Source organism: Perca flavescens, chromosome 20 (genome assembly GCF_004354835.1).
Source record: "Perca flavescens isolate YP-PL-M2 chromosome 20, PFLA_1.0, whole genome shotgun sequence".
Lineage (NCBI taxonomy): Eukaryota > Metazoa > Chordata > Actinopteri > Perciformes > Percidae > Perca > Perca flavescens.
In genome coordinates, this window is record NC_041350.1 from 1,487,044 (window position 1) to 1,507,894 (window position 20,851).

Consider the following 20,851-nt stretch of genomic DNA (forward strand, 5'->3'; position numbering starts at 1 on the left):
ACACATCGTAGAGACACGCTGGAAAAACTCTACCTTATACAGAGACGGCTCACGAAGTAGGAGCTTAAAAGTAAAAAGATTTGGGCCTTAATTTGTAACGTTGTACTTTAATTTTATATATATATATATATATATATATATATATATATATATATATATATATATATATATATATATATATATATATATATATAACATTTGTATCGAAAACAGTACCTAGGCTACTACTACTTGGAGTAAAGCTGAATGTTTCAAACATGCATCTATTCACTTTACTTTAAGCCATTATACTTTTACCTAAGTTAACAGTTTCTCCATTACTTTAGCTAGTTATTTCGACCATTTAATCATTTATGTTAGCTAAAATTCTTCACTTACTTACTAGTTTTGACTCTACAGTGTTAACTGTTAATATGTGGATATATTCTTCAGCAGTAGCTAGTAGTCCTGGTTGGGAATAACCGATAATATATCGGATCAGAAACAGGTTTCTATCCAAGCAGGATTACTTACATATAAGGGATTGGTCTTGGTGTTTTTTGGTGCGTAACAATAAACAGTGAGAGGAAAGAAACGTTACAATCGCATTAAAATAGGTTTAAAATCTGCCGTTTAAGATGTGAAGATAACCCGAATATTGTGAGATAACCCACCAAACCTTGTTCTGAAAAAGTACTTTTTAACGTGTCTCTCTTTCATCAACCTCCGCTGTGTATGACGTTAGTATACAGCTAGGTTGTACGGATAAAAGTTACAATTAAATTGAAATTAAGACATTATAGGTGTGTTTGTTGTATGCCGAATATACCGCTCAAAACTCCTGATTAAAAAAAAAACCTAATTCATGTTTGGTGAGGGGTGAATTCTTTGTGAAAAAGTGAAACAAATATAAATTTTCACATTTTCTTAATGGAATATGGTTTGGATATTTTCCCCGCATACAATCCTAGAATGTGTATCGAATTAAAATTAGTTTAAAAGTTTCCGTTTAAGATGTGAAAATAACCCGAATACTGTGAGATAAAGAGTTTGTTTGCCCCACCAATCCTCGTTCTGAAAAAGTAGTTTTTAACGTGTCTCTCTGTCACCGACCTCCGCTGTGTATATAGCAAGGTTGTACGGATAAACGTTACAATTAAATCAAAATAAGAGATTATAGGTGTGTTTGTTGTATGCCGAATATACCAGTCAAATCTCCTGATTAAAACAAACACAATTCATTTTTGGTAAGGGGAGAATTCTTTGTGAAAAAGTGAAACAAATATACATTTACACATTTTGTTAAAGGAATATGGTTTAGATTTTTTTATTTTTTTTTTACCCGCATACAATCCTACAATATATCCCAACTGCTAACTAACCGTACCTGGCTCCTTGAAAAGTTAAAAACAAATGTCTTACCTTTCCAAAAGAAAGCTGCCTCGTTCCCACAAGTTCAGCAAAGTAAACTAGCTAGTTAACTTGTTTGATCTGACGCCATTTTTGAGAGCTTCTTTGTAAACAAACATTCAACACTTTCCCGCCGCTTTCCGTCTCTGTTGCTACAACCTCCTAACAATAACCTCAGTTCCTACAGTGTCCCAAAAGTCAGTATTAAATTCTAAATTATTAACATATAATAAGGTCAGTAACTAGGAACACTGGGCGATTAAACTGGGACAAAATAAACACCAGTAACCAAGATACTAACTTACGCTGCTCTGCGACTTGTGTGGTCGCCATAGCAACAGTGGTTGAGGCCATAGGTTGAGGCTCTCTCCTATAAAATAATAATAATTGTATGTGCTGACTTTTTGGACAATATAGAAACTTATTTTTGTCAACGTGATAAAAAAAAAAAAAGTAGTAAGTCAAGTAAGTCTTTATAATGAGAACCTTTTCCAATAATAATGACTTTTTCAAAATATTGACTTTTTTTCATAATAAGACCTTTTGACTATGTCAAATTAATTAGATAGTAGCCTACCCATACAACTGGCAGCAATTGACAAGTAATTTACTGGGGGGAAAAATAAATCACAATATTTTGCTTTCTTTTCATTTACAGTAAGAATAATTAAACTGTAAAATAGTAATTAAGTAGAGGTAAGAGGAGAGCAGGTCAAACCATAGGCGACAATTATTTGACGTTTTTGTTGCCTTTTTCGAGGTATTTTGGGACATTTTTTATTTAAAAAAATTGACGTTTTGTTGCTTTTTTCAATATTTTTTTCAAAGTTTTGGTCAACAATTTTTGTGATGTTTTTTGTAGCTTTTTTAATGTTTTTGTTGCTTATTTCGAAAAAAATATGTCTCCCATTATTATTATTATTATTATTATATAATATTATTATTAATAATAATTATATAATAATAATAATTATTATTAATTATATAATAATAATATAATATAATAATATATATTATTAATTAAATATAAATATATATAATTATTTATCCCCAGGATCCCTCTGCACCTCTCCTGGTCTCCATCAAGGAGCTGGCCCGTGAGGGGAGGGGTGGTCTGGAGCTGATAGGTATAGATTACCTGTTGCCTCAGACTGTAGTTGGAGTTTTGCACATGTGACTCCAGTTGTGCCCACTGTCGTTTCCCAATTGAACAAAAACTGTGTGCAAGTTTACAGTGTTGCCAATCTATATGTGTGAGCTGATTTGCACAAGACCAATAAGTAAGTTTTATATGTAGTTTTTCTTGAAGCAACAGGGTTAGTGATATTCATGATAAAATCAAAACAAATAACGACTGTTTGAGAATTAAACCAAAGTTTGTTCTTTAAATATTTATTTACATTTGCAAATGGAGAAAACAGTTTCAAAGGTACACGCAGCACAACTGAAAATGTCTTTCTAACCTAAAGTCTAAACATCAAAACATCATATAGTGAAGAAACTCCGTTAAGCTACCCCTCTAAATGTCTTTAGCATGCTCATAGTTGAAAAGAGGACATCATTAACAGTCAAACTATTGTCTCACCTTCCCCTCTGCTCTCTGTTCCTAACATTAGCCTAAAAAAAGTCAACAATGTGAGGAGCTTCAGGCTAGGAAAACTAAATAACTCTCTAGGCTAATAGTTGATAGCTGTAGCTGTTCCCCTCTCTGGTGCTTTAAAAGTCTACAGGAAGGAGCAGGATTTTGTGGAGGGTTAAAACAATCTTTAAACAAATAGTTAACATCATTAAACAAATAGTTAACATCATTAAACAAATAGTTAACATCATTAAACAAATAGTTAAAATAAAATTTGCTACCACAGTTTTAATTAGTTAGCGTACAGTATCAGAGAATTCACAGATTCATAGTCCTAGATTCTGCTGTCTGCTTGAGGAATATTTGAACCGAAACTTGTTTTCATAACTGATAACTTAGGATAAGATGTATTGTCTTTAGCACCTGTAGAGCTTATTGATCCTTATGATGTCCCAGGCAGACAAGCTCTTACTCTGGCCGATCGGGACGTGAGAGTCGGGGATGGGGTCGATGGTGTCCTGCCCGTTGATGGAGAAGGCTGTTCTTGCATATTCCATGATGGAGCTGTAGTCGTAGGGAGTGTTCAGGTTGTTGGTGACCTGCTTGTTGAAGTTGTAGACCTGCTGAGGGTCGATGTTGGTCCAGTTGATCCTGACGTAGTTGTCGCGATCGCTCCGGCTCTGTTCGTGCCGGAAGCCCAGAGCGTGGTTGAACTCGTGCTGGATGGTGCCGTAGTAGAGGCAGCCCGGCCTCTGCAGAGAGAGAAGCTGAGCGCCTCCCGATTTGCCCACATAGGAGAAACATCCTGATTTGTTCTCCACGCTGACGTAGTCGGTCTCGTTGGTACGGGGCACAAAGCGGATACAGGTTTTCCTGTGGAAGCCCTGCAAGGCGCTGACAATCAGCTGCTTCTCTGAGCTGGTGAAGTCACTGCTCACGGTGAAGGGGACCAGCACCAGGCCACTGGAGTTTTTCTTCCAGAAGCAGTTCTGGTTAGGGCATATGAGGGCGTTTCTGGTCATGGGAACCAGCAGGTCTCCTTCCAGCAGGAACTCATCACTGCCCTTGTTGGAGGTGAGAATCCTGGTGGTGATGTCGACGGTGTCTGGAAGAGGAAGGGCCTGAGAGAGGCCGAGCAGCAGCAGCAGCAGGCTGGCAGAGGGACTCATCTTCAGGGTCGGTCTGGAGGCTGTGGGGCTTCTCTGGAGAGCTGCTGTGGAGAGACTCCTCGGAGCTGGATGTTTGACTCAGTTCAGTCCAGGGTCTTTATACTCTCCTCTACAGGTGTGTCTGCAGGAGACTTATGGGTAAACCTCTGAAGGGAGGGACTCCACAGACCAACAAACAGTCCTCTTTCCAGTTTATCCACATTGTGTACATAGCTACACTGAGCTTAGCTGGCTTTTATTTTTCTTTGGTTTACAAATGGCTTTTTAGCAACCATAATTGAAATCCCCATGTGCACCTTTTAGGACATTCTGAAGAAGAAGGTAGGGAAGGAAATAAGAAGGAAAGGAAGTATATGTAGGCTCTTTCTTTCCTTATCTACGTCCTCCTACCGTGTAGCTGCTGCTCTGCACACACACACACACACACAGATATACACAGGCACACATTCAGGAGAGTTGGATGTGTTTTATAAACTCCTCTGAAGCATAAGTAAAGAAATAGCGTGCAGTACGTGGAGTACGTGAAGTACGTGGAGTACGTGCAGTACGTGCAGTACGTGGAGTATGTGGAGTACATGACAGGTGGAGGTGTGTTTAAAGGTTGATGTGTCAGCGCTACAGGTTTCTCTCTCTGCTGTGACCTTTAACCTTTCAGTGTTTAACACAAACAGCATCCTCCTCCTTTGTCTGGCTCCTGGTGCGCTTTGTCACCAATCCTGTTTGTAATATTTATGGACAGGATATCGAGGCGTAGTCGGGGTGGGGAGGGGTTGCAGTTCGGTGGGCTGGGGATCTCATCGCTGCTCTTTGCAGATGATGTGGTCCTGATGGCATCATCGGCCTGCGACCTTCAGCACTCACTGGGTCAGTTCGCAGCCGAATGTGAAGCGGTTGGGATGAGGATCAGCACCTCTAAATCGGAGGCCATGGTTCTCAGCAGGAAACCGATGGAATGCCTTCTCCAGGTAGGGAATGAGTCCTTACCCCAAGTGAAGGAGTTCAAGTACCTTGGGGTTTTGTTCGCAAGTGAGGGGACAATGGAGCGGGAGATTGGTCGGAGAATCGGGCGCAGCGGGTGCGGTATTACATTCAATCTATCGCACCGTTGTGGCGAAAAAGAGCTGAGCCAGAAGGCAAAGCTCTCGATCTACCGGTCAGTTTTCGTTCCTACCCTCACCTATGGGCATGAAGGCTGGGTCATGACCGAAAGAACGAGATCCAGGGTACAAGCGGCCGAAATGGGTTTCCTCAGGAGGGTGGCTGGCGTCTCCCTTAGAGATAGGGTGAGAAGCTCAGTCATCCGTGAGGAGCTCGGAGAGCCGCTGCTCCTTTGCGCGCTGAAAGGAGCCAGTTGAGGTGGTTCGGGCATCTGGTAAGGATGCCCCCTGGGCGCCTCCCTAGGGAGGTGTTCCAGGCACGTCCAGCTGGGAGGAGGCCTCGGGGAAGACCCAGGACTAGGTGGAGGGAGGTCCAGCTGGGAGGAGGCCTCGGGGAAGACCCAGGACTAGGTGGAGGGAGGTCCAGCTGGGAGGAGGCCTCGGGGAAGACCCTGGACTAGGTGGAGGGAGGTCCAGCTGGGAGGAGGCCTCGGGGAAGACCCAGGACTAGGTGGAGGGAGGTCCAGCTGGGAGGAGGCCTCAGGGGAAGACCCAGGACTAGGTGGAGGGAGGTCCAGCTGGGAGGAGGCCTCGGGGAAGACCCAGGACTAGGTGGAGGGAGGTCCAGCTGGGAGGAGGCCTCGGGGAAGACCCAGGACTAGGTGGAGGGATTATATCTCCAACCTGGCCTGGGAACGCCTCGGGATCCCCCAGTCAGAGCTGGTTAATGTTGCTCGGGAAAGGGAAGTTTGGGGTCCCCTGCTGGAGCTGCTCCCCCCGCGACCCGACACCGGATAAGCGGACAAAGATAGATGGATGGATGGATGGATGGCCCCCACATCATCACATACATACATGCAAATCAAACTAGCTATTAGGCTAACTGACATAAAACCATGTTAATCTCTAGGTATGGTGAAGGGCCAACCCGGTCTCACGTATTTGAACACCCTGCTATTTTGCAAGTTCTCCCACTTGGAAATCATGGAGGGGTCTGAAATTAGGTGCATGTCCACTGTGAGAGACATCTAAAAAAAAAAATCCAGAAATCACAATATATGATTTTTTAACTATTTATTTGTATGATACAGCTGCAAATAAGTATTTGAACACCTGTCTATCAGCTAGAATTCTGACCCTCAAAGACCTGTTAGTCTGCCTTTAAAATGTCCACCTCCACTCCATTTATTATCCTAAATTAGATGCACCTGTTTGAGGTTGTTAGCTGCATAAAGACACCTGTCCACCTCATACAATCAGTAAGAATCCAACTACTAACATGGCCGAGACCAAAGAGCTGTCCAAAGACACTAGAGACAAAATTGTACACCTCCACAAGGCTGGAAAGGGCTACAGGGAAATTGCCAAGCAGCTTGGTGAAAAAAGGTCCACTTTTGGAGCAATCATTAGAAAATGAAAGAAGCTAAACATGACATCTCCCTCGGACTGGGGCTCCATGCAAGATCTCACCTCGTGGGGTCTCAATGATCCTCAGAAAGGTGAGAAATCAGCCCAGAACTACACGGGAGGAGCTGGTCAATGACCTGAAAAGAGATGGGACCACCGTTTCCAAGGTTACGGTTGGTAATACACTAAGACGTCATGGTTTGAAATCATGCATGGCACGGAAGGTTCCCCTGCTTAAACCAGCACATGTCCAGGCCCGTCTTAAGTTTGCCAATGACCATTTGGATGATCCAGAGGAGTCATGGGAGAAAGTCATGTGGTCAGATGAGACCAAAATAGAACTTTTTGGTCATAATTCCACTAACCGTGTTTGGAGGAAGAAGAATGATGAGTTCCCGGTTTGTTTACTGTTAGAAGACGGCTGTGTCTCATGTTACGTTGTTTTTTGTACACGCTGTGACTCTACAAATCACAACATGTAAATAGGAACATGTTGGAGTTATTTTGTCACTTATTCGGAGCAGTAGGATTACTGGAACCATTCACCTGCAGGATCTGTGCTGACCTGATGCCGCTGGAGCCGTCAGACAGCGTTACAGCACACACAGAGATGAGAATTGTATGTATGGACTAGTCTAACTCTGGGGGTTACGCTGAATAAGATAAAGTCCCAATAAGTCGGCGTGTTCCTTTAACGTTACTAGGACACGGCTCCTTCCGCTATCTCACCGGAAGTTGCGCCCATAATCATTTCTACAGGATAGAGTTATACGTACATATAGACAGACACACACACACACACACACACACACACACGTACACGCGTTTGTTTTACTATCTTTGTGGGGACCCATCATTGACATAATGCATTCCCAAGGCCCTTACCCTCACCCTAACCATCACAACTAAATGCCTAAACTTAACCCTTACCCTCACTCTAACCATAACCTAATTCTAACCCTAATCCTAAAACCAAGTCAACCCTCAAACAGCCCTTTAACCTTGTGGGGTCCAGCATTTTGGTCCCCACGAGGCTGTGCAGGCCCCACAAGTATACTGTAGTCCCCGGTTTTTGAACCCCACGAATATAGTAAAACAGGTACACACACACACACACACACACACACACACACACACACACACACACACACACACACACACACACACACACACACACAAAGACACAGACACACACACACACACACACACACACACACACACACACACATATACACACACACACACACTCACACTCACTCACATATACACACACACACACACACACACTCACTCACATATACACACACACACACACACATACATACACTGAAGGTCTCTGAGTCAGGTGGAGTCCAGAGGTCAGCTGACCTGAACCCCGAGTGCTGGTTCTGACCTGGTTGATAGTCTGGAGCCACCAGGAGCCAGACAAAGGAGGAGGATGCTGTTTGTGTTAAACACTGAAAGGTTAAAGGTCACAGCAGAGAGAGAAACCTGTAGCGCTGACACATCAACCTTTAAACACACCTCCACCTGTCATGTACTCCACATACTCCACATACTCCACGTACTGCACGTACTCCACGTACTGCACGTACTCCACGTACTGCACGTACTCCACGTACTCCACGCCATTCCTTTATTTATGCTTCAGAGGAGTTTATAAAACACATCCAACTCTCCTGAATGTGTGCCTGTGTATATCTGTGTGTGTTTGTGTTTGTGTGTGTGTGTGCAGAGCAGCAGCTACACAGTAAGAGGACGTAGAGAAGGAAAGAAAGCGCCTACATATACTTCCTTTCCTTCTTATTTCCTTCCCTACCTTCTTCTTCAGAATGTCCTAAAAGGTGCACATGGGGATTTCAATTATGCAGCTCATCAGAGAGTGAATAAACAGTATTTCGGTCACACACATTTAATTTGATACAGGTTGCTAAAAAGCCATTTGTAAACCAAAGAAAAATAAAAGCCAGCTAAGCTCAGTGTAGCTATGTACACAATGTGGATAAACTGGACAGAGGACTGTTTGTTGGTCTGTGGAGTCCCTCCCTTCAGAGGTTTACCCATAAGTCTCCTGCTGACACACCTGTAGAGGAGAGTATAAAGACCCTGGACTGAACTGAGTCAAACATCCAGCTCCGAGGAGTCTCTCCACAGCAGCTCTCCAGAGAAGCCCCACAGCCTCCAGACCGACCCTGAAGATGAGTCCCTCTGCCAGCCTGCTGCTGCTGCTGCTCGGCCTCTCTCAGGCCCTTCCTCTTCCAGACACCGTCGACATCACCACCAGGATTCTCACCTCCAACAAGGGCAGTGATGAGTTCCTGCTGGAAGGAGACCTGCTGGTTCCCATGACCAGAAACGCCCTCATATGCCCTAACCAGAACTGCTTCTGGAAGAAAAACTCCAGTGGCCTGGTGCTGGTCCCCTTCACCGTGAGCAGTGACTTCACCAGCTCAGAGAAGCAGCTGATTGTCAGCGCCTTGCAGGGCTTCCACAGCACAACCTGTATCCGCTTTGTGCCCCGTACCAACGAGACCGACTACGTCAGCGTGGAGAACCAATCGGGATGTTTCTCCTATGTGGGCAAATCGGGAGGCGCTCAGCTTCTCTCTCTGCAGAGGCCGGGCTGCCTCTACTACGGCACCATCCAGCACGAGTTCAACCACGCTCTGGGCTTCTGGCACGAACAGAGCCGGAGCGATCGCGACAACTACGTCACGATCAACTGGACCAACATCGACCCTCAGCAGGTCTACAACTTCAACAAGCAGGTCACCAACAACCAGAACACTCCCTACGACTACAGCTCCATCATGGAATATGCAAGAACAGCCTTCTCCATCAACGGGCAGGACACCATCGACCCCATCCCCGACTCTCACGTCCCGATCGGCCAGAGTCAGAGCTTGTCTGCCTGGGACATCATAAGGATCAATAAGCTCTACAGCTGCTAAAAGCAACACATCTTATCCTAAGTTATGTCAGGGTTTTGGTATTTTGTTCCGCGTTCTGTCATATTGTGGTAGTCTTGATTTTCTGTTTTGCTCAGTTCCCTGTTTTATTTTTGAAAGTCTGGTTTTCTGTCTTGTCTGGTTTCACTTTGTGACCTCACTAGTGCTGTCAGTTAGACGCGTTATTATAACGCCGTTAACGCAAACCCATTTTAACGGCTTCAATTTTTTTTTATCGCTATAGATTAACGTTCTTTTTGGCCGAGCAAACTTTGTAGTTTTTTTTTCACATGCTGTTGCAACAGCTGGTAACGTTAGAAAAACTACAACTACCACACCGGATCTAGCTGGACCAGAAACACAACAACAGGCACGCCGCACACACTGGTTTGGGCTTGGCGAGCCGGCCAATGAGTAGCAGGCTAACGTTACGTTTTGAGTGGATGGCGAACGCCAGACGCCGAAATGGACACCAATAAGATTCTGAATGGAAAGTTTGCTTTTAAAAAGTTGTCGAGGGGGACGATAGTTTCACGCACACACAGCCTGTACCCCACGGAGAAAGCAGCCACACTGGAGCTGCTGCAAAGTGCAAACGCTGTCTCATTAACCGGTGATCAACATTATTTACATAGGAGTTACTGCACACTATATTGACTATGTGTATATCAGCATACGGTTTTAGGAGTGTGTTGTTTGTATCGGGGGTTTTTGGACTGGTTTTGTCATTTGGGACATTGTCCACCCTCTTTTCTGTCCAGGAGAATTGTGACATTCCTTATTAGAAAAATGTAAAGGTTAGAAATGTCCCGCTGTGGCGTCTGGTTTTGGACCATTTTGTTTGTACTGTATAAGCAAAGTGTAAGTGTTACATCTTAGTTAGGGTATGTAGGCCTACTTGGAGGAATTGTGCAATAATGACAGATTCACACATTTTTCTTTTGTTTACAGTAAATAAATAAATAAACAATTACAAATCTTAAAGTCAAGTTCATAAAGTCACTTTCTTTGCATTCATTTGATTCCCAATCAGGATACACTGGTAAGAATGGCTTTCCATTGTCAATATGTACTTAAAAACAGTTCTGAAGTGCAAAATAATACAATTTTATTCATGTGATAAAACATGCGATTAATTAACTATAGAAATTTGGCAATTAATCGCGATTTAAAAAATTAATTGTTTAACAGCCCAAGACATTACATGTCATTTAGCTGACGCTTTTATCCAAAGTGACTTACATTTGCTATACATGTCAGAGGTCGCACACCTCTTGAGCTACTAGGGGTTAAGTGCCTTGCTCAGGGACACATTGGTTGATGTTTCACAGTGGGAATCGAACCCTGAACTCTCACACCAAAGGCATGTGTCATATCCACTGCACCATCACCACCCTTGATGTGTTTGTCTCATTTGTTTCAGCTGTTGTGCCACCTGTTCATCGTTAGTCCTCGTTACCTGGTGGGTTTAGTCTCTGGGTTTCCCTCGTTGGATTGTCTCGGCTTGTTTGCTGTGCGTTCTGTTTTGTTTCTGAATCCCATGTCCTGGATTTCCTTGATTTTTTTTTTGGGGATTATTGCTCCAAGTAAGTTTTGCCTGTCATTATTAAAACTCTTTAAACTGCATTTGGGTCCCAACCTTGCCTACCTTCGCACCAGCCTGACAAGTTATCAGTTATGAAAACAAGTTTCTGTTCAAATATTCTTTAAGCAGACAGCAGAATCTAAGACTATGAATCTGTGAATTCTCTGATACTGTATGCTAACTAATTAAAACATGCATTCAATCATTCATTTGTTTGTGTTGTTCATTTATCTATTTCTAAAACTTACTTATTAATCTTGTGTAAATCAGCTCACACACATACATTGGCAACACTGTAAACTTGTATACAGTTTGTGTTCGATTGGGATACGTGAAATTCGTAAGGGCTTTAGGGTTGTCCCAATGTCGAATTTCAAAGGGCGTGAGGGTTTGAGCACACACTTACCGAGCCATTTCCGTGAGTCTGCATCGATGCAGACTTCACCAAAGGGAATTACCCACAGTGCAAAGCGTTGTGACGTTTACAGGCGGAGACGATAGGGAAATACGGAAATTACAAAGGTAAACAACAGCACGACTCACGACCCCGGAACGGACCAACCTGGTGTCCAGCTGGTAAAACAAGAGTTTGGAATCAGGCCGCCGTCTCCTGGGCCTCGGCGGTGTGGAAAGCAACGAACTTAAAATGAAAATTCCCAAACCGACAAGTGTCAGCAACATCTTTGTTATTAAACGTCGCCAAGGTAACAAATGTGATCTGGTGAAGTGCTGTCCCGATCCCATTTCTACCTATCTGAGCCCATGTGGCCTCACACACTCACTCACTTAGTACCTGAGATCACTTAAGTATGTGAGTCCTTAGTCCTTAGTCCTCAGGGCTCACTTTTGGATTGGGCCATTGCTTTAATGTTACCACCCCTCCCTTTTCTGCCTGCTGTTGGCTTCTTTGGCTTTATGGGCTGAGCTGGCAGGTTGGGAGGGCTTGTTAGTTGATTGGTGGACACCTGGATAGGCCTCAACCAAGACTATTTATACAAGTCATGTTTGATTGTTCTCTCTCTTCATTCTCCTGCTCCTAGGTTTCACATCTCCTGGTTTGGGTTTGGTTTGTTTCTGTTGTTGCAGTTGTCATTTGCTTACATATCTTGCACTCACACATACACCTCACACACTAGTGATCACACTGATTTCAAATCCGTTTTGATTCTTTTGATAATAGTTTGTTTATGTTGCAATAAACACTTGATTGCCATTTTAACCTGTTTGGTCTCCCCTCTTTTGTCACATGCATTCCAGTCTTCTGGTAGCTGTGCCGAGAGAAATCTCAATCATTCCCAATCTTACAGAGACGGAGAGTGTAGGTATATGTAAGGAGATAACATAGACACAGGCTAATTACTGATCACTAACATGCTAGTTAACATTAGTAATTACTGATCACTAACATGCTAGTTAACATTAGTAATTACTGATCACTAACATGCTAGTTAACATTAGTAATTACTGATCACTAACATGCTAGTTAACATTAGTAATTAAACCTAAACAGATAATGGAAGTCCAAACTGCCTGTGAGCTTCTCCTGTACTATACGGTAATTCCTCTACTGTGTGACAGTAAGTCTCGTGGTTATGACCCAATCGTTAGCCTATTGTTATAAAAGCGTCTGCTACGGAGCCATAACGTGAGCTACGAGGTAATGGAGCCTTTTATACATTGTCGTGTTTCTTTAGAAATAAACAACAGACAAATAGAGTCTTTAAACGCTTCAGATGTGAAGTTATTCTCTGTCAAAGTGACGTCAGAATGAATGGGAGTCAATGGGATGCTAACGGGAGGTGATGGCTTGGTAGCATCAACATGGAGCCATAGGAGGTTTGAGTTCTGAAGCGAAGCTTACCACCCTTGTTACAGAGCGAGGCCTCCCTGCAGACCAGTGGCTGCAGAAGGGGGCAAAGTGAAGGAGAGGGCACCCCGCCCAGCTTGATCAACGCCTTGATCACATTCACACAGCTGCACACGTTCATACCTGGAAGCTGAAAAATGTGATTTCTGTTTTGTAAATAGTTGTAAAAATGTGTAATAATGTATAAACTTCCTTTGGTGTGTTTGTAAATGGCAGTACCTGTTTTGTTTATTGCATGTACATTAGTATTTTTTTAAGTGGAATGAAAAACACAGTATGCTTATTTTGTTAATTTCAACGTTTTTTTGACATTTTGTTGCTTTTTTCAGTTATTTTTTTTTTGGACAATTATTTATTTTACGTTGTTGTTGCCTTCGAGGTTTTTTTGGGACAATTTTTATATTATTAGTTTATTTTTTTGAGGGTTTTTTAATCAATATTTTTTTCGAAGTTTTGGTCGAAGTTTCAATGTTTTTTTGTAGCTTTTTTTCTGCGGCCCTTTTGCTGCGTGTCATCCCCTCTCTTTCTCTCCCCCCTTTCCTGTCTATTCACTGTCACTATATAATAATAATAAAGGGAAAAGACCCAAAAAGCATCAAAAAATGTCTGAAAACGCAACAAAAACTTGTCTAGTTTGAATATGTCCCAATCAAGTTCAGTGTAATGTTGCACTATTAAGTTAGTCAAACTCACAGACAATAAACTGTGTATGAGCAAGCAACCGTGTGTTTTAAATAATCTGAAATAATAACTAATTACAGGGCACCGTGGTCCTGTAATGGGAAAAATTATATTTAAGCATAATTCTTTATATTTTTATGTTTTATTTCTACTTTAATTCTCTCACAAATGCTGAAAGAGTTCATCTCATTCCCACATGTAGATTCTGATTCTAACTAAGTGAGACGTCCAGTCTGGAACATGATCTCTCATGCCAGTTAAGATGTAACTGGGGGGGTGAAAGTCGGCAATAACACATTTACTGCCCTAGAAATAATGCGGAATCTTAACTTGTGTTTGTAAATGTTTCTGAATCCTGAAACTTCGTGGTTATTTCCAGGTTTATGTGTAAATATTATAGATTTTAAACGTGGTCTGAGACTTCTGGGTCCCACTGTAGGCTAACTATCTGTATTCCTTTTTTTGGGGGATGATTGGATTAGGCTACCAACCTTAATGATGATTGACATTTTTATTGTCGGGGCCCTGTGATTGGCTGACTGCCCGGGGTGAAGCTGGGGATGATAGCCGACATCCAGCCATCGACATGTGATCAAGACGTGCAAGGTGAATCCAAGTTTCACGCTTCGCAGGACCGCACACTCGATGACAGCTCCAGTATACACGGTAAAACGACGAATGAGTAATCAAATATTCACTTTATTTACGTAACATTACAACTTCTGACATGAGTTTTACACTATAGACTGTAAAACAAGGTAAATATTAGCCTACGGTCGGTAGCTCATTATGCATATCCCTCCGCGGTGTTGCCTTGTAGCGTAACAGAGCTAAAAACGCAGTTTTAAAGTTATAATGTAGTTAAATAAGAGCTCATTGGTGTCTTTGTTTTTTGCCGAAGTTTCTAGTCTAAACTACCGATTTAAATAAATCCTCACTCATGTCAGTGGAGGAGATAATTTTTACGGAAAAAGCTAAATACATAGCCTATTGTGAGGTTGAATTAATGGAATACGGGTTGGCGATTTCCCCGCATAAAAAATAATGTCATGTTTTGTTAGTTGTTCACTGAGGACACAAGCTAAGCTTTAAATAGGAACCGAATACTGTGAGATGAACTTGTTTTCTCTGCCAGACCCTGTTTAAAATAAAAGTGTGTTTTACGGTGTATCTCTTTCACCGACTACCGTTGTGTATAGTATAAGGTTGTATGGATGAAAGATTCAATTTAGCCAAAATACAAGCGCGTTGGCGTGTTGGTTGTATGCCGAATTTCTTAGCCTAAACTTCCGATTATATAACATCCTTATTTATGTTTGGGGAGGTAAGATTTATTTATGAAAAAGCAAAACAAATATAAATTGTGCGATTTTGTTAATGGGATATGGTTTGACGATTTCCCCGCATGAAATAAAATGGGATGTTTCGTGGATTAGTTATTTTTAAACATTACAACAATGCACATCAAGTACACAAATATGAATAAATTGCTGTGACTAATATTACATATTCTGTGTGTTTTCTCCATGTTCTGCAGTCAGACCACTGCAACAGCAGCGCCCCTCTCACCACACACGGTCTTACACTGACATCTGGTGGTGAGTTTACGCAACTGCACTGGGTTTTACTTATTATAATTGCATACCACCTTTGTAGGTTAACAGCGATAAAAACAGTTTTAAAAGTTATAATGTAGTTAAAATAGGAGCTCAGTGGTGGAGCTCAGTCCCGATTTTAACACATACTAATTCATGTTTATCGAAAGGAGGATTCTGTATTAAAAAGCTAAAAATGTATAAATTGTGAAATTTTGTTAATGGAATATGGTTTGGTGGTTTTCCCGCCTAACAGATAACTGCATGTTTTGTGGATTTGTTGTTGTTGTTAAACATTACAACAATGCACACTGAGGACACAAGCTAAGCTTTAAATAGGACCTGAATACTGTGAGATGAACTATAAACTTGTTCTGTCTGATACCGTAACTTCTGAGGTGGTTTTAACCCGGAGTGACCTGGCTGATGCGCTGATGTTAACATGCTGTGTAGCGTTCAAGAATCGTCTGATTATGTTGCTTTGCAGAGTAACAGTATGTTTATTTGGTTAACCGTGCAGCATGAAATGTCCATTACTTCATATTTTAGCGATAAATCCATAACCTTAAGACAACTTTAGAACAAAGGCTTTGGCGTCAATGCACTCCAGCATCACAGCGTTCGGTGTCACAGCGTTAGCGGTCAAACACCATTTGACGGCAACAATTTGGAGTTTACCTTTTATAACCTTGCCCCAGGTAATACCACGGCGCCACCCAATGTACATACAAAAAACAACACCCAAAATCTGAACACTTGAAACAACATATTTGGCTCCTACATTAACTTTGTTTTCTCTGCCAGACCCTGTTTAAAAAAAGTGTGTTTTACGGTGTATCTCTTTCACCAACTACCGTTAAAAATGCTGGGTTAAAAATAACCCATTTGATAACCCAACGCTGAGTCAGAAACGGACCTGCCCAAGCGTTGGGTTACACCAACCCAACGCTTGGTTATTGTTGGGTTGACCCAAGCCGTGGGTTATGAGTTTGACCAATAGCTGGGTTAAAATTAACTACAAAGCTGAGTCAAATATACAAAAAAGTGGATTGGAAAAACCAAATCTGGATTACTGCATGACGCAGTCTGTTAAAAGTAGAGATGGCCCGATACCATTTTTTGCTTACCGATTCCGATACCTGAACTTGTGTATCGGGCGATACAGAGTACCGATCCGATACCAGAGTGTCATATATTTTATTATGTTATAACAGCTGTATACTACTATCCCTGTATGGATGTGATATGATTTCTATCTTTGCTGTCGGTCTGGCTCAGGTTAAACTCTTTGTGAAACATGAACAAACACAGAACTTTCTTTTATTCTCCAGTTTGACAGTCAGTTATAACGGAAAAAGAACCTAAATAATCTACTTTAACGTAGATTTTCTTCAGGGCTTTATTACGAGGTATCAGATCGGTGCATAAACTCCAGTACCTCACGATACCGATACCAGCGTTTAAGGCAGTATCGGAGCCGATACCGATACTACCAATATTTGTAGTATCACACACACACAGACACACACACACACACACACAGACACACACACACACACACAGACACACACACACACACACACACACAAAAGTATTGTTTTTTTCTCATGTACTCACACATACTTTTTACTGGGTGTTGGGTGAATGTCTATTTTTTATACATGTAGAGATGTTCCGATACCGATACCGATACTGGTATCGGTATCGGAACATCTCTAGTTAAAACGTCATTGTTTGTGTTTGTACATTATTTACCTTTTCAAATATAAAAAGTATACATGCAGTGAAATGCTTTTTTATAACCAATTACCTTTCATAACCATTACCAATGTTATGTAGAAGCTAAAAGGACATTTCACATTTTCCATTCATGAAAACAGACAGACATATGATTTCAACACAATTAATTTATTAAAAACACAATACATGTATAAAAAATAGACATTCACCCAACACCCAGTAAAAAGTATGTGTGAGTACATGAGAAAAAAACAATACTTTTGTGTGTGTGTGTGTGTGTGTGTGTGTGTGTGTGTGTGTGTGTGTCTGTGTGTGTGTGTGTGTGTCTCTGTGTGTGTGTGTGTGTGTCTCTGTGTGTGTGTGTGTGTCTCTGTGTGTGTGTGTGTGTCTCTGTCTGTTTGTGTGTGTGTGTCTCTGTGTGTGTGTGTGTGTGTGTGTGTGTGTCTCTGTGTCTGTTTGTGTGTGTGTGTATCTCTGTGTGTGTGTGTGTTTCTGTGTGTGTGTGTGTGTGTGTGTGTGTGTGTGTGTGTCTCTGTCTGTTTGTGTGTGTGTCTCTGTGTGTGTTTGTGTGTGTGTCTCTGTGTGTGTGTGTGTGTGTGTGTCTCTGTCTGTTTGTGTGTGTGTCTCTGTGTGTGTTTGTGTGTGTGTCTCTGTGTGTGTGTGTGTGTGTGCATATTGCTACCACATCATCTGTAGGCCAACGACCTAACAGCAGTGTTGCCATGTCTGCTTATTATAAGCGACTTTGGGCTTTTTCTGTAAAGTCGTTTACAAATATTGGTAGTCGCGGGTTGCGGTTTTTTTTGGGCTTGTTTCTAAAGTGTAGTTGCTTATTTGGGCTTGTTCCCAGCTCCGTAATAAGTTGTCAAGCAGTCTTGCCTGTTCACTCTGTCCCTCCCCTTTCCCCATAGAGAGCCGAAGTCCCGCCCCTTCCGGTGGACCTCATGGGACCTAAACTCGGAAAAAATATGAACGGTAGTGAACGGGGAGAGGCAAATTATTTTTTTGATCCCGTTTGAATTGAGCCATGGATTACACATCTGATTTTTGTCAATGTAAAAGATAATTTTTCAACCGAAGAAAGTCTCAGTTAGCCGCAGGTTTGTCGTAGTGCCGCTTAGTTTAGTGTGATACCGCCCAGTGGACTACATCTCCCAGTGGACTACATCTCCCAGTGGACTACATCTCCCAGTGGACTACATCTCCCGTTTCACACAATCTACGTCACCTAGCTTGATGCTCGGTTTGCTCGCTAGCTAGCTTAGCTTAGCTCTGTTCCACAACACATGTAACGTTATCTCACCTGCTGGGTTTTATCCAGTCAAGTGTTCTCAGCAGAGAAGCAAAAGAACGAGAGAGATCCTCTAATCATTAGAGTAACGTTACATCCTGGTACGATACACACACACACACACACACACACACACACACACACACACCCAGGTACGATACACACAGACATCGTAGCTTCAGAGAGACGTCATCCATGAAGTTTGTCATCTTTCTAATTACGTATTTTAGGTCTTATACTTCAACAGTTTAACAATAAACAGAGAATTTCTTCGGTTGAAAAATAATGTTTTAAATTGACGAACATCATATTTGTAATCCATGGCTCAATTCAAACTGGATCAAAAAATAATTATTATCTCTCCATTGACCCTCGTTCATATTTTTTCGAAAGATAAAGTCCCATGGACCATGGAGTAGAAGGGGGCGGGACTTCGGCTCTCTATACACACAGGAGACAGCAGAGTTACGAGTACTAGCCAATCAGAGGCAGAGCAGGGCAATCAGTTTTTTTCTGTTTAGGAAAACGTCAGTGAGTAACTGAATGAAAATATGCGCGAGTCGCGACTGATGGTGAATGGACTGTAGGAGAGTTTTTGGAGGAACAAATGTCCGGGGCAAAGTGGGCGAAATACGGGAAGAAATATAACAAAGACTGGGAGAAAGAGAAAGGAGTAAAAGAATGGATTCAACCCGTCGTAATAATTTCTCCTGTTTCTGGGTTGTAGTTATTTAAAAATGGGATCTTCTGCAGTCCCTGCAATAATAAATAAAGAATTTGTGAATTCAGGATGGTATTATGCAAATTTTAATTATCAAAGGTTATTATATACACGTGTATAATCAGTCTATATTTGATATCCCATCAGTTTTCTAATGTTAAAAGGTGGTTTAACTCCCTATTGTAGTCAGCGCCCTGAAGCTCGGGGGAGAAAAATAAACTACCGTGTGTACAGTTTTGCAAAACTGCAATACTAGTATACCAATCTGTCCACAGGGATGTAAATTGACAATCTGTACCCACGGATTGTAAAACCGTGCACACAGTTTATTTATTTTTCTCTTCCCGGGGGTCTGTAGAAAAAGTCGCTTGTTTTTACAGGCCTGGTTGCTTATTTGTCTCGCGAGATCTGGCAACACTGTCTAACAGGCACAGGTATGTATGTATGTATGTATGTATGTATGTATGTATGTATGTATGTATGCATATCATCTGCAAAAACTCCCACACTTTGGCCCCAGGGCTACGATACAGTACGTCAAAAACAAAAAGGCTTAAAGCAGGCATCTACTGCCCCAACAAGATGCACATGTGGGACCTCTGTGCTTGTACTTTTTGTAAGGTATTCAGCGACGTTTGTTCCAACCCGTAGAGAGAAAAAATCCACTTGATAAGACACCTTTACTTCAGATAATAAACCTCATTACAGGCATACAATTGTAGGGCTGTGCAATTAATCGAAACGTAATTGTGATTATGGTTTCGGCTCCCAATGATCACAAAAACAGAATAATTGAGAAAAACAATTATTTAGCTCATTATGTTTTGCAAGTTAACTCTTATTTTCTCTTTTTGTTCTGAATGAAAAAATAAAGTTTCAATAGCAAAAGTATTACGGCAAATTTCACAGTTGTGTTTTTTACTGTTGATTTATTTAACTTTTTCCACTGTTTTTTAAGTTCAATAAGTGCAACATCTTTCCAGAAGTTAAGGAGTAATAGTGTCTAATTATCGTGATTTCAATATTGACCGAAATAATCGTGATTATATTTTTTTCCATAATCGAGAGCAGCCCTATAAAATTGAGTGAAAATGAAAGTATGAAAATTAAGGCCAGTATAATCTATGATGATTTAAATTATGTATTAAGTAATGAGTAAACAACTGGATAACTGTCTTTCTGTGTTTGCACAACATTTTTCACACATTTCGTTTTAACAATGATAACAATAAGCTGAATAAGAAACTGAAACAGATCATTGTTGCGCAGTGGTTAAGTCTGAGACATGTTTGTTGATATGTAGGGTTGGGCATCGTTTGGAGATTAGCGATTCTGATTCCGATTCTTACTTTTGATTCCGGTTCTCATCGATTCTGATTCTTTGAGGGTGGAGGTGAAACGGGTCACATGCTTATTCTACAAATAAGAGGAAAGTTTTATTTTGATTCAGAGGTGGGTTGCAGTGTGACGGGGCTTTATCAACGTTAAATAAAGCCACGCTAGAGCTCCGCTTACTGAGCTCCACGGCTGCAGCACAACAAGCGCCTGGTCGCTACGGAAACCCAAACTTGCGCACGTTAAATTAGGAACCTATGATCAGATTTGAAACCAAATCCTGTAACAAATAAAGGGAAAATATAATCTGTTACAATACTTGTTGGCGCTTGTATTATTTGTTAACACATGCCTTGAATAGACCCGTAGGAAACTGTAATTTTATGTAATTTAATTAATTACATAAAATTACAAAAATGATTTAATTTTCTTATGTTAGATCACATT

The 20,851-nt window shown here is 41.5% G+C and overlaps 3 protein-coding genes and 1 long non-coding RNA gene across 6 annotated transcripts in view; 2 read left to right on the forward strand and 2 right to left on the reverse strand.

Moving 5' to 3' along the window:
* The window catches only part of heatr4 (HEAT repeat containing 4), a 35,346-nt gene extending 33,636 nt beyond the window's left edge, over positions 1–1,710 (reverse strand). For all 3 annotated transcript variants that reach the window (XM_028564965.1, XM_028564963.1, XM_028564964.1), the window contains exon 1: positions 1,402–1,710. The gene's annotated coding sequence lies outside the window, so the exon portion shown is untranslated. The remainder of the gene's footprint in view (positions 1–1,401) is intronic.
* Positions 1,711–3,384: 1,674 nt separating this feature from the next.
* Positions 3,385–4,137, reverse strand: LOC114546703 (high choriolytic enzyme 1-like). The gene has a single exon (XM_028565691.1). The coding sequence runs from the start codon at positions 4,135–4,137 to the stop codon at positions 3,385–3,387; it is 753 nt and encodes a 250-aa protein (XP_028421492.1).
* A 4,702-nt stretch (positions 4,138–8,839) lies between these two features.
* On the forward strand, positions 8,840–9,624 carry LOC114546744 (high choriolytic enzyme 1-like). The gene has a single exon (XM_028565759.1). It carries the CDS (start codon positions 8,840–8,842, stop codon positions 9,590–9,592), a length of 753 nt encoding a protein of 250 aa, XP_028421560.1. The 3' UTR covers positions 9,593–9,624.
* A 4,671-nt stretch (positions 9,625–14,295) lies between these two features.
* The window catches only part of LOC114547331 (uncharacterized), a 45,130-nt gene continuing 38,574 nt past the window's right edge, over positions 14,296–20,851 (forward strand). The window contains exons 1-2 of the long non-coding RNA XR_003691140.1: positions 14,296–14,388; positions 15,260–15,320. This is a non-coding gene — a long non-coding RNA (uncharacterized LOC114547331). The remainder of the gene's footprint in view (positions 14,389–15,259; positions 15,321–20,851) is intronic.

Coding starts and splice junctions, on each gene's coding strand:
- LOC114546744 (XM_028565759.1), top strand. CDS start 8,840: ATGAGTCCCTCTGCCAGCCTGCTGCTGCTGCTGCTCGGCCTCTCTCAG.
- LOC114546703 (XM_028565691.1), bottom strand. CDS start 4,137: ATGAGTCCCTCTGCCAGCCTGCTGCTGCTGCTGCTCGGCCTCTCTCAG.